The sequence below is a fragment of the Chlorocebus sabaeus genome, chromosome 16 (assembly GCF_047675955.1).
Source record: "Chlorocebus sabaeus isolate Y175 chromosome 16, mChlSab1.0.hap1, whole genome shotgun sequence".
NCBI classification, from domain to species: Eukaryota; Metazoa; Chordata; class Mammalia; order Primates; family Cercopithecidae; genus Chlorocebus; species Chlorocebus sabaeus.
This window is the reverse complement of record NC_132919.1, coordinates 52,086,078-52,098,618: the sequence shown is the minus strand read 5'-3', so window position 1 is coordinate 52,098,618 and position 12,541 is coordinate 52,086,078. Positions and strand designations below refer to the sequence as shown.

Here is a 12,541-nt window from a genome sequence, read left to right as displayed (position 1 = left end):
GCTTATAGAATGTGGAGATGGGGGTAATTGAAAGGTCGGCCCAGGCCACAGAGTCCCTAAGCTCTGCTACAGGCAACCCCAGATGCACTCCCCACCTTCTGTCACCAAGAGCTGCCGGGTGCCTGGGATATCCTGGCAGCTCTGCTCAAAATGATCCACGACTTCATGAATTTATTTGGCTCCTCCTCGGGGCCAGGGTGAGTGTCATGGGTAAATAAGGCCGTCCCCGCCTTCAGGAGCGGTCCACTAGGAGACGTGTGCTGCGCAGCCCTCTTGCGAAAGCTCTACCCTGGTGGGACATTCTGGGCACAGCCCAACAGGCCGGGGGAAACGAGAGGTGATCCATACTAAAGGGTCAAAGTCCCAGCACCAGACAGAGGTCCCAGAACACCGCAGCGCACATGTGCTGCAAGGCGAGTATGGGTTGGTAAACAAAACTATATTCAGATGAGCTCGGGCCGGGTGCCTTAGCAGAAGCGGATCTGTCTCGGCGCCATCCGCGGAGGCGCAGCCCAGGGGTCCCCAGCTCTCCGCCTCGCCACCTGGGGACCGCCCACGGCCCGGGGCTCGGGCGCCGCCTGCTGTCGCGCCGCGCAGCGATTACGGAAACTTTTCCCCAGCAGACGGGGTCTCCGCGGCCTGCTCCCCCGGGGGCAACTAAGCGACCACAGGGGACCGGTCCCGGGGCTGGATGTGGCCCACGCCCTAAGCGCACGGAGCCGGGCCGGGGTTGCTCAGGGAGGCTGCCCGCCCCTTGGCGCGGACTCTGCGGCTGTCCGCGCCCTCAGGGAACAGCAAGCTCCGAGCCGGTGTCGTCGAGGGGGCGGCGGGACGGAGGGAGGAGCCTGTGGGGTCCGGGTCGAGGGAGGGGGAGTGGGCGGGGCCGGGGCGGATCGGTTCCTGAGCTCTCCTTCGCCTGCGGGCCGGCAGTGCTCACCTCTCGTCCAGGGACATGACGGGCACGCCAGGCGCCGCTGCCACCCGGGATGGCGAGGCCCCCGAGCGCTCCCCGCCCTGCAGTCCGAGCTTCGACCTCACGGGCAAGGTGGGTGGGCCTCTTCCGTGAGACCCCCGCCCTCCTCGGCGCTAGCCCCTTCCTGGCTGCGTCTGGGTTGGACTCAGCCCTTTCCCTCCTGCAGCTGGGTCTCCCAGAGGAGGGAGGGAGGGAGGGTCAGGACACAGCCTCTGGGGCCGTCCCAAGCTCCAGGGGTCTCTGCTGGCTCGGTGTGGGCAGGTCGCAGAAGATCGCAAAGACTGAGTCATCCCCGCGCCGGCCCCAACTCAGTTCTCTTCTGCCACACTGTGGCAAATATAAGTCCCCGGGAGCCCATGCTTCTTGGTGAGGGTTAAGCGCGCAACTCTGGGGACTCAGGCTGGGAAGTGCTGGGAGATGGGGACCGCCCGGAGACTCGGAGAGGACGTCCTCTGCTGGCGGAGAAACTGGCGTTAATGCCATTTTCCGAGCTAAGCTCTCAGTTGAGATCTGACGTCCCAGTTTAAGGCCTGAGGTCCCCCAGCTGCTCCCCTCCCATTCCACTTTCCTCCCGGCAGTCGGAAGCCCCTCCTCCCAGAAGGATGTTGCGAACTGGCCTGCAGGCCACCTGGGAATTTTTCAAACCTGAAAAAGATCTCAGTGGTTGGTCTTTCGCATCCCGCACTGGAGAGAAATCCAGGGCTGTTCTCTGGGGCTTGCCCCCTCTACAGGGGTGTCCTGTATGGAAACAGGTAGAGGCAGCAGTGGACTGGTCTGTCGCCTTCCATCTGTGTGCTTGGAGTGAGCGGGTACCAGAAACTGACAGAATTGCTGAGGGAGCCTAAAGCTTCCACTCTTCCTCTGCAGGGCTGGGAATGGAATGAGGGCTGTCCTGGATTCCACTGCATGGCCATGAAGGAGACCTGCCTCTTTCTGGGCCTCGGTTTCCTCCCCGACACCAGGGCTCACCCATGCTGGGAGCCTCAGCCTCCACCCCCGTGTTTCGGGGGGAGCCACCCTGCAAGTCATCCGCCCAGAGCCGTTGAGATAGGCGTCCTGTGTGGGCTTGCGGCAGGAAATGGGCCCCTGCACCCTCGGAGAGGGGGAGCTGCTGTTGGCCAGGCCCCAGGCTGAGGGGGACTGCCTGACCTTGTTGCCCTGCAAACCAGCAGGGTTGTTTGCCTAGGAGGTGGCCAGGCTAGGCAGCTGTTTGTGTTTGGTGGAATCACCGAGCTGGGTGGGTAGCTGGCATTGTTTGCTCAAGGCAGCTGTGATCTGTAAAGTACACAAAGACTGGCCCTCTCTCCCTCCTTCCTACTCTGGGGCTGGGACCCAGGAGCCAGGAAGGAGTGCAGGCTCCAGAGAGCTCCTATCCCCCACCCCTTCATGTGTTCCCTGGCCAAGCGACATTGGCAGGAGAGTTGGTCCCCAGCCTCCCCGGGCCTGTCCCAGGGGACTGAGTCCAGGACCCTCTGAGAAAAGCCTGGCAGGAACTCCTTGGACCAGACTAGGGGTGACGGGGCCCACAGGCAGACAGTTTCCACCCCTGGGCCACTCTTCCCTGGGTCTTAGGTGATTCACCACGATGATTGGCCCTAGCCATTAACAGACTCTAGAAAGACCTCAAAGAAATTATCCCTCCTCCTTCTACCCACTATGGGAACCATGGCACAGAAAGGTTAAGGAATCTTCCTAAAGTCACAGTAGGCCATTGACAAACCAAGACCCATCCTTCATACCCCTTCTGCTCCGCCAACCCTGCCTCTCTACCAGAGTTAACCAATCCCAGTACCCCATGCCACAGCAGGAATGCCTTTGGGCTCCACTGTCAAGTTCAGAACCTCGAAAATAACTAAAACCTAGTCCCCACTCAACCCATTAAGCCATCTAACCAGTAGTTAGGAAAATTCCAGCATTGGATCTAGACCCCTGTTCTCCAAGACTGGAGAAGACGGGACAAAGTGCTCCTCTCCACCATTCCTGCATGTCCCTGGGAAAGATGAGCAGAGCAGAGCCAGACTGTAAAGGAGAGGGCCACACCCCCTTCATAGGTTCCCTCCTTGGTACTCCTGCTACCCACAGCAACCCCAGGATGCCAATCTGCAGCCACGCGTCCCATGTGGGAGGTTTCTGCTGAAAGAACTTCCGACTACATCTCCCCACTTTAGTATAAATTTCAACCTTCCCTAATTCATGCAACCTTTTTTTTTTTTTTTGAGACAGAATCTCGCTCTGTCACCCAGGCTGGAGTGCAGTGACGCAATCTCAGCTCCTGGGTTCAAGCTACTCTCCTGTCTCAGCCTCCCGAGTAACTGGGATACAGGTGTGTGCCCCCACTCCCGGCTGGTTTTTTGTATTTTTAGTAGAGATGGGATTTCTCCATGTTGGCCAGGCTGGTCTTAAACTCCCGACCTCCCACTCCCGGCTGGTTTTTTGTATTTTTAGTAGAGATGGGATTTCTCCATGTTGGCCAGGCTGGTCTCAAACTCCCGACCTCAGGTGATCCGCCTACCTTGGGCTCCCGAAGTGCTGGAATTACACACATGAGCCACCGCGCCCGGCCTCATGCAACCTTTTAATAAACATAAAATGTCATTAGAAACTTCCGGTTGGGCGGGGTGTCTCATGCCTGTAATCCCAGCACTTTGGGAGGCTGAGGCAGGCGGATCAGCTGAGGTCGGGAGTTCAAGACCAGCCTAACCAACATGGAGAAACCCCATCTCTACTAAAAATACAAAATTAGCAAGGCGAGTGGCGCACACCTCTAATCCCAGCTACTCAGGAGGCTGAGGCAGGCAAATCATTTGAACCTGGGAGGCAGAGGTTGTGGTGAGCCAAGATCTCGCCATTGCACTCCAGCTTGGGCAACAAGAGCAAAACGAAGGAAGGGAGGAAGGGATGAAAGAAAGAAATTTTGTGATCCCCCCCAAGAAAACACCAAACAGTAGTCATTATAGAGTATGCAAATGACCATGCCCCACCCCCAGTAGATTTTGATAGACTCCTTTGGGTGGGATTCCTTGTCCAAGATATTGACACTTCCCTCTCCTGTCAGTGTAGCCCAGCCCATGCGTGTACTCACGAGTGCACAAGGGATGACACGAGTACACAGAGGGACGGAATCCCTGCATGGTGTGGCTATGAGCAAATGTGGCCAGTGTCTAGATTGTGCAAATGTGATGGTTCTCTGGGGCCACGGAGCACACTTGGGGACCTGTTCATGGTGAGGTCTCAATTCGGGCCTCTAGGAACTTGAATGAGGACAGGAGGGTCTAGAGGGAGAGCCTAGGAGGCTGAGCCAAGGAGCACAGAGAGGAAAGGCAGGGTGAAGGCGCCGGCAGGCTTTCTGGAAGCAGGTGCCCCTTGGTGCGGTCAGCATTCATGTCAGCCCCCTCTTCTTCTCTGATCCTCTCCATGTGTCTCTCCTGAAATCCCAGAAGCTGCCCCTGACTCCCCATTAACTGCCTCTGCCCCTACCCCCTAGGTGATGCTTCTGGGAGACTCAGGAGTCGGCAAAACATGTTTCCTGATCCGATTCAAAGACGGGGCCTTCCTGTCCGGAGCCTTCATAGCCACCGTCGGCATAGACTTCAGGGTGAGGTGGCTGCAGGAGCCTGCTTCCAGCAGCGAGCCAGGGCTGTGGCTCAGGCACAGGGCGGTTGTCCCCCCTCCCTTGCTCACCCTGGCTCCCAGGGACTCCCGAAGCTCATGCCTGAAGGGCACACAACTCGCTCCCCCAGGACCACAGAGGTGGCTGGGTCAAAGTAGACTGGGCAAGGTTGGCTCCTTGCCCAACTATAGGATGCAAAAAAATTAGACTGAGTCTTCGTTTCCACCTCCATTCCTGGGGAACTTCTCCCAAGCAAGGCAGCCGCAGGCATGGCATAAGCTGAATGTCTTGGCCCACAGAGGCCCTGCTCATTACCCTCCTACCTGGGCCCCTTTGGCAAGACCTCAAAAGTCAATTAGCCTTTCTGGAGTTCCCGGGAAGCATAGCCCTGCACTGGGTTTAAGAGCTGGGCTTCGGTCGGGTGCGGTGGCTCACGCCTGTAATCCCAGCACTTTGGGAGGCCGAGGCGGGTGGATCACAAGGTCAGGAGTTCAAGACCAGCCTGGCCAACATGGTGAAACCCCATCTCTACTAAAAATACAAAAATTAGCCAGGTGTAGTGGCACGCTCCTGTAGTCCCAGCTACTTGGGAGGCTGAGGCAGGAGAATCATTTGAACCCAGGTGGTGGAGGTTGCAGTGAGCTGAGATCGTGCCACTGCACTCCAGCCTGGGCGACAGAGCGAGACTCTGTCTCAAAAATAAAAGAAAAGAAGAAAAAAAAAGCTGGGCTTGACCGAGCACAGTGGCTCACACCTATAATCCAAACACTTCGGGAGGTCGAAGCAGGAGGATCACCTGAGCTCAGGAGTTCGAGACCAGCCTGGTCAACATGGTGAAACCCTGTCTCTACCAAAAATACAAAAAAATTTGCCAGGCGTGATGGCGCATGCCTGTAATACCAGCTACTGGGGAGGCTGAGGCAGGAGAATCTCTTGAACCTGGGAGGCAGAGGTTGCAGTGAGTCGAGATGGTGCCACTGCACTCCAGCCTGGGCAACAAGAGGAGAAACTCTGTCTCAAAAAAAAAAAGGGCTGGGCTGGCCATGTGGGGAGACAGCAGCTCACCAGGGACCCTCCCTCTCACCTTGACGGCTCCATCTCACAAATCCGTGTCAGGGATGCTGGGCGCTGCACACCCAAAATGTTCAACAGAGGAAAGTTCTCACCCTGGCAGGTGGGGCTCTACAGCTCCAAACAGGCAGAAAGCAAATGCTTCCTTCACCAGATAATTAGTGGGCAGCTAAAGAAAAGATGCTGCTGCAGATGTAGCCTCAGGTCCCCAGGATGCAGGCAAGCACCCCATCTCCAGGGGCTTGGTCATAATCCCAGGACCAGGCTCCAGGAGATGGAGACTAAAGTGGGGAAAAGGCAGGGCCTCCAGTAGCACCCAGCCCTCCAGCCCTGGGCTGCCTGATCCCTGGAGAGAGCCAGGAAACTTCTCAGACTCCTCTTGGCCTGCTGTTGTGAGAAGGGCAGATACAGTCCCCAGAAGAGACGACTCCACAGTGGAGGTGTCTGCAGATGGCATTCCTGCTGCCCCGATGGTATGATGTGGCTGGAGGCAGTTCTGGGGCTCGCTGCACCCACTCTAGGCCTGGAGAGGGAGAAGACAGGTTGTCTGCAGGGCTGAGGAGCCACGCGACTCCCGCCCTCCCATCCTCTGCCTTTTTCTGTTTCAGAACAAGGTGGTGACCGTGGATGGCATGAGAGTGAAGCTGCAGGTGAGACCAGAGGCTGGAGTTGGGGAGGGAGGATGGAGGACCTGCCCTTCCTTCTCACCCTGAACCACAGGAGGCCTGCAGCCCTGCCCTCTGCCTGGGGCAATTTCCTGTGGGGCCCATGAGAGGAAATGGCTTTTGTTTATTTGATGTCTGCAGAAAAAGCAGTTCCCAGGCACCCTCTCATCTGTGAAAAGGTAGCTCCAAATGCCTTCAGACAAGCTTAGCCTCCAACCATCTCCTCCCCAGCTGCCTGGGCTTTATCTGCTCTTAGGAGATTGGACATCCCCAACCCCTGGGCTAGGGGAGAGGAGAAGATTCCCTTTTTTTTTTTTTTTGAGATGGAGTCTCACTCTGTCGCCCAGGCTGGAGTGCAGTGGCACAATCTTGGCTCACTGCAACCTCTGCCTCCTGCATTCACGCCATTCTCCTGCCTCAGCCTCCTGAGTAGCTGGGACTACAGGGTACAGGAGCCCGCCACCACACCTGGCTAATTTTTTGTATTTTTAGTAGAGACGGGTTTTCACCATGTTAGCCAGGATGGTCTCGATCTCCTGATCTCGTGATCCGCCCGCCTCGGCCTCCCACAGTGCTGGGAATACTGGTGTGAGCCGCCACGCTTGGCTGAGGAGATGATTCTGAAGGAGCTTGAGAACTCAGTAACTGCTACTGTCCAGGTCATTGGATGCTCAAGAGCTCATGAGAATTTAAAGAAGGAAACAGCCCCACCTTCCCACAGATATCTCATACCACAAAGCAGGCCCTCTCCAACCAGTACATTCCTTGCACCTGCCTCCTTCTGACCCCATCCCCTTCTCCATCCCATCCCCTCCCAGATCTGGGACACCGCTGGGCAGGAACGGTTCCGAAGCGTCACCCATGCTTATTACAGAGACGCCCAGGGTAAGTCCCTCGCACCCTCCAGCCCCTACCCCAGCCCCTTGGTAGCTCTCGTGCTGCTGCCTAAGTCCCCTCTGTGATCCTCTCCCCCTCCAGCCTTGCTTCTGCTGTACGACATCACCAGCAAATCTTCTTTCGACAGTATCAGGGTAGGTCCTCCCTTCCCCTGGCCCCTACCCATAAGCAGCCAAGGTAAGGTCTGTGCAGGCTGAGGTTGCTTCCTGCCCTGTGGAAAGGGGGTGGAGCGTGGAATCCTGCTGCCTTCTGAAAAACGCCTACTTGTGACTCAGAAGTCATATCTTCTGCCTTGTATTTGGTGGCCACGTGGGCATGAAGGCCAAGCAGACTGTTGTGACCCCATGCCACCTTCTCAGCTCTCACTGTGATTCATGAGTGTGTTTTGTGACAAAGTGTTCAGAATGGCCCCCACTCCACCCTAGATAATTATCCACAGAGACCAAGGGAAAAACACAACCAGAAAAGTCCACACATACATCCAGGGCAAGTTGCAAGAAAGTGACTCAGTCAGACAGAGTGAGTGGCTATATCCTCACAACAAAACTATTATGGAGACAAAAATTTGATAAATTCAAGCACCCGTTCTGTGCACAACATTGTATAGGTTTCATGAATTCCCTGACCTCAAGGACAGTTTGCTGACAAGCAAAGTAGGAGAATAAAACATTTATATAGAAAAAATATGGAAAATCCATGGTACTCATACTCCCACCTCCTACCCCATGCTCATGGCAGACATCACTAATCACTCACAGTACTTTTGATCACTGAAACCCTTATGTGGTCTTAGAATCTTCAACAGGGCACTCCAAGAAATCACTGGTGACAACCAACTGTTTTGTGAGATAAGGTCTCCATGCGTCTGGATCTTCCATAGAACTGATAGTTGAACAGCATAAAATGGGGAGGGTGGGGCCACTGTGGTTCGAGCCACCAAGGAAGGCCACCCAGGCCTGGATGGGCCAGAACAAAGGTACAGATGAGAGAATGCACAGGGCATCGTATTCAAGGTAGTGAGTAGCTGAGGACAGTCAAACCGAGCGGAAGAAAGGGGCAGCAGGAGGAGGAGAATGCCAGTCTCAGCACACCCTTTCCCACAGGCCTGGCTCACTGAGATTCATGAGTATGCCCAGAGGGACGTGGTGATCATGCTGCTAGGCAATAAGGTGAGTGGCTCCGGCGCAGGGTCAGCCCAGCCCTGCACTTCCTCAGCCCTAGCCAGCCCCATAACCACCCAAGAACAGTTATCTAGGCATCCTTCCTGAAAAGGACTCTGCAGCCTCCAGCTCAGGAGTCAGACGTATCTGGAGGCTTCTGCCCATCCCACGTGCCCCTTCCAAGGAAAAATCCAAGCTGTTGCCTGAGAAATCAAGGGGTGCCCAGTGCTCAGCCCCCATTAGAGCAGAGTGAACAGGGTCCCAGGTCAGGGGCTAAAACTGCAAAGGGTTAGCCCCAACTGCTGTCCCCTTCCAAGACTGAGTCATCACACCCTTTACCAAAGGTGAGATCCCAGGACTAGGAGCTACACTGGGCAGAAATCCTGGCCCCAGGCCAATCACACCTGCTCGCAGTCCCTTGGGCCACCAGCAGAGGGCAGGCAGTGCCTGCTTCTGGGGCAAAATATGGGCCTGCGGGGGCGGAGGCCTCCTTCCCCAGAGTGACCCATTTGGGCTTGACAGGCGGATATGAGCAGCGAAAGAGTGATCCGTTCCGAAGACGGAGAGACCCTGGCCAGGGTAAGTGATTTCTGTGGGACAGGGTGAAGGGTGGGGGCAGCCCGAGGCTGGCCCTGAGGACACTCTCTCCCGGGCAGGAGTACGGCGTTCCCTTCCTGGAGACCAGCGCCAAGACGGGCATGAATGTAGAGTTAGCCTTTCTGGCCATCGCCAAGTGAGAGCTGGACAGGGAAGGGAAGTGTGCGGGGCGGGGCGGCACCCTCCAGGAATCCAGTAGGGCCTGGCCCCTGGCCCAGCCCCTGGACACACCTGCATTCTGCAGGTTGAGGTCCATTTGCTCTGGGCCACTGGGAGGTGGGAGGGGACTGCTCAGCTCCTCACCCCAGCCCACCTCAGCCCAGCCCATTGCCTCTTCTTCAAGGGAGCTGAAATACCGGGCCGGGCAGCAGGCAAATAAGCCCAGCTTCCAGATCCGAGACTATGTGGAGTCCCAGAAGAAGCGCTCCAGCTGCTGCTCCTTCATGTGAATCCCAAGGGGCAGAGAGGAGGCTCTGGAGGCCCACGGGATGCAGCTGTCCCCCCAGGCCTGGCTTATTCCAAGCGGCTGAGCCAATGGGGAGAAAGATGGAGGACCCAGTGCACAGCCTCTTCCTACTAGGGAGCTGTACTCCAGCTCCTACTTGAGTTCCTGCGGTCTCCCCACATCCACGGGGAGGGTAAAACACTTAGCTTTTATTTTAATAGTACATAATTTAATACCAACAAAAAAGGCACCTGGATGCCCAAAAAACCGAGGCTGGGCCCTAGTAACCCTTTTGCTTTCTAGGACTTGGGGGGCTGGCCCTCCCTCCTAAACATAACAAAGGTGGTGTTGCTCCAGCTCAGCCCCAGGGGACACAGATGCACTTTGGGGGTGAGGGCAGGTAATGACTCCATCGCACCCTCAGTTCAGCTGGAGAGAGTCTGAGCTGACCCCAGCCTTCACTGTCTCCTGCTCTCCAGGAGCTTATCTTCACCACCCCATCCCCCAAATAAGTGGGCCCTTGTGCTGTGAGGGAGACCAAAGCCTCAGGGAAGATAAGAGATATGGAGATGGGAGGTGGAGGACATGGGGCAGAGAGTAGGGTCGGGCTGGCTATCTCTGGCCTTACTAACAGCCCCTTGGAGGCATGCCCCTTTTCTCCAGCACACAAGCACATTGGGGCACCTGGAAATATTGGTTCCAGGCTCCTGTTCTCTGGACCTCAGATCCTGGGGGAGACCCTCCCCACGGAATCCCTGGCTTAGCTACCTTCCTGCCTGTGCACCTAAAAACCTCAGGTGAGAACCAGGAAAATAGTTTTGTTTTTTATTTTTTTGAGATGGAGTCTTGCTCTGTTGCCCAGGCTGGGGTGCAGTGGTGCAATCTCCGCTTACTGCAACCTCCACCCCCTGGGGCTCAAGCGATCCTCCCACCTCAGCCCCCCAAGTAGCTGGGACTACAGGTGTGCACCACCACACCTGGCTAATTTTTGTATTTTTTGTAGACACAGGGTTTCGCCATGTTACCCAGGCTGGTCTTAAACTCCTGAGCTCAAGCGACCTGCCGGCCTTGGCCTCCCAAAGTACTGGGATTACAGGCAGGAGGCACCACGCCCAGCCGAGATGTGTCTTATCCCAATCCTTTGGCAGGCATGCAGCTCCACAGGCAATTTCTTCAAGCAGCTGAAGTGTTTAGCTCTCCGGGGTTAAGAGCCAGATAAGGAGAAATCCCTTTCCTAGGTTTGGAATGTGTTGTGAAAAAGAAATCCCTGGCTCCTGGAGCTGGTGGGAGACAAGATTAAGCAAACCTCCCCCCACGTGTCTCCCTTTGACCCCAAGCTCTGCCTCCTCCCTGACCACCCATGCCCTTTCCTTTAACTTCTCAAATAGATACCAGGGCCTAAACTGCTTTACCTCCCCACCTACTCCGTCAGGTTAGGGGGTGGGAGGTCACCCATTTCTGAATTAAACCAATGCAATGTGAGTAAAACAAGGTCATGTGGTATGTCGGGGGTAGAGAGAGGGGTAGCAAGTTCATGTGGCCTCTTTGGTCACATGTCTCCCAAAGCTCTGACCCCTGCCATTGGAACTGGACAGGAGACATGAGGTCATAACCTGCAGGCACCTTTACTGCAGCTCTGCAGGCCTGGGTGGGGATGGGGGGGAGGAAGAGGCATGCGCTGCACATTTCTGAGCCTACAGCATTTGCTTTCAAGGCAGAAATCTTGCTCTGAGCAGTCAGCGGCTCCAGTTTGGGCCCGATAAGGAAGTTCTCCGTGGCCTCTCCCAGGCAGAGCACCGAAGAGGCTGACGTTGCCAGTCTCTTCTGGGGCCCAAGGCAGGTTGCAGGAGCTCCAATCCTGTAGACAGCTCTGGGCCTCTTGCATTTGAGTTTTTCAGAATTAAACTGCAGTATTTTGGAAAGCACATCCTGTCCACTGTTTCTTTGAAGTGAGCATGGCAGGGGGGGTCCTGTTGAAGGAATTGTCATTCACTGCCAAAATCATTCCATCCTTCCTCAGTGTCTGTCCTCAGATGGCCAGCTACCCTCCTAAGAGATTGTCTCCCCGCCTCTGTGACCAGCCTCTCTTTGGCAAGAGTGAGCTAGAAGGCTTTACAGTCCTAATCATTTTTCTCTGTTGAAAAAAAAAAAAACCAAGGCTCCTTTCCCTGTGGAGTGTACCCAGAGGTTGATTACCTGAGTCTGTCCTGCCTCTCCCCACCCCACCTCCCTAGTCAAACGCTGCGCCAGAGCCCACGCCATTGGCCTAGATGGCCTGTCTTCAGTGGGCTGCCCCTCGGGGTCCCAGGCTCTCCTTCCCTGAGTCCTCATCTTCCCAGCAGGGATCAGAACCTGCACTCCTCTATGCAAGTCCTGGGACAGCACAAAGTGGATTAGGGTTAGGGTTCCCACAAACGGAAAAATGTTATTCAAACAACTCTGTAGGTTCCCAGGAGGCCCTCCGTCTTAATTCTCGAGACCGCTAGGCCCTCGCTGCCCCGAGCGGGAGTGGTTGCCACGGCAACAGCCTCTCCCTCTCAATTGGAGCTGCAACCCAGGCTTTGGCTAAAGGCTGTTAAAACGTTGGCCAGGTGCGGTGGCTCACGCCTGTAATCCCAGGGCGGATCATCTGAAGTCAGAAGTTTGAAATCATCCTGGCCAACATGGCGAAATTCCGTCTCTACTAAAAATACAAAAATTAGCCGGGCGTGGTGGTGTGCGCCTGTAATCCCAGCTACTCGGGAGGCTGAGGCAGGAGAATCGCTTGAACCCGGGAGGCGGAGGTTGCAGTGATCCGAGATCGCGCCACCGTACTCTAGCCTGGGCGACAGAGCGAAACTCCGTCTCAAAAACAAAAAAAAAGTTAGAGCCCTTTATCCGAGGGCCAGCTCTCCTCACTCCCGCCCACAGGTAGGCGAAACCAGGCCTGAGCCAGCGGGCCCCACCGCCCAGAACCGGGAACTCGGCGGGCCACGCCCCTGCCACCCCAGCGCCGGCCGCTCGGTAACAAACACTTCCACTTCCTGAGCGCGCTGTCTTCGCCTGCTGCGGGGCGCAGTGCCGAGCACAGGCCCCGCCCCGCGCGTTCCCATTGGCAGGCGCCGTTCACCCGGACGGAGCGCC

At 56.3% G+C, this 12,541-nt stretch overlaps 1 protein-coding gene across 5 annotated transcripts in view; it reads left to right on the top strand.

Moving 5' to 3' along the window:
• The window catches only part of RAB37 (RAB37, member RAS oncogene family), a 76,276-nt gene extending 63,764 nt beyond the window's left edge, over positions 1-12,512 (top strand). The window contains exons 1-9 of one of the 5 annotated variants that reach the window (XM_073005062.1): positions 794-811; positions 4,458-4,568; positions 6,263-6,304; positions 7,138-7,204; positions 7,298-7,350; positions 8,320-8,385; positions 8,899-8,955; positions 9,033-9,109; positions 9,317-12,510. In XM_073005062.1, the coding sequence (XP_072861163.1) occupies positions 4,461-4,568; positions 6,263-6,304; positions 7,138-7,204; positions 7,298-7,350; positions 8,320-8,385; positions 8,899-8,955; positions 9,033-9,109; positions 9,317-9,422 (576 nt within the window). In that variant the 5' untranslated portion in view covers positions 794-811; positions 4,458-4,460 and the 3' untranslated portion in view covers positions 9,423-12,510. Of the gene's footprint in view, positions 1-793; positions 812-911; positions 1,046-4,457; positions 4,569-6,262; positions 6,305-7,137; positions 7,205-7,297; positions 7,351-8,319; positions 8,386-8,898; positions 8,956-9,032; positions 9,110-9,316 lie in introns of those variants that run through there. The other 4 variants (XM_008011861.3, XM_008011865.3, XM_008011863.3 and 1 more) reach the window with 4 other exon arrangements.
• The last annotated feature ends 29 nt before the right edge of the window (positions 12,513-12,541 follow it).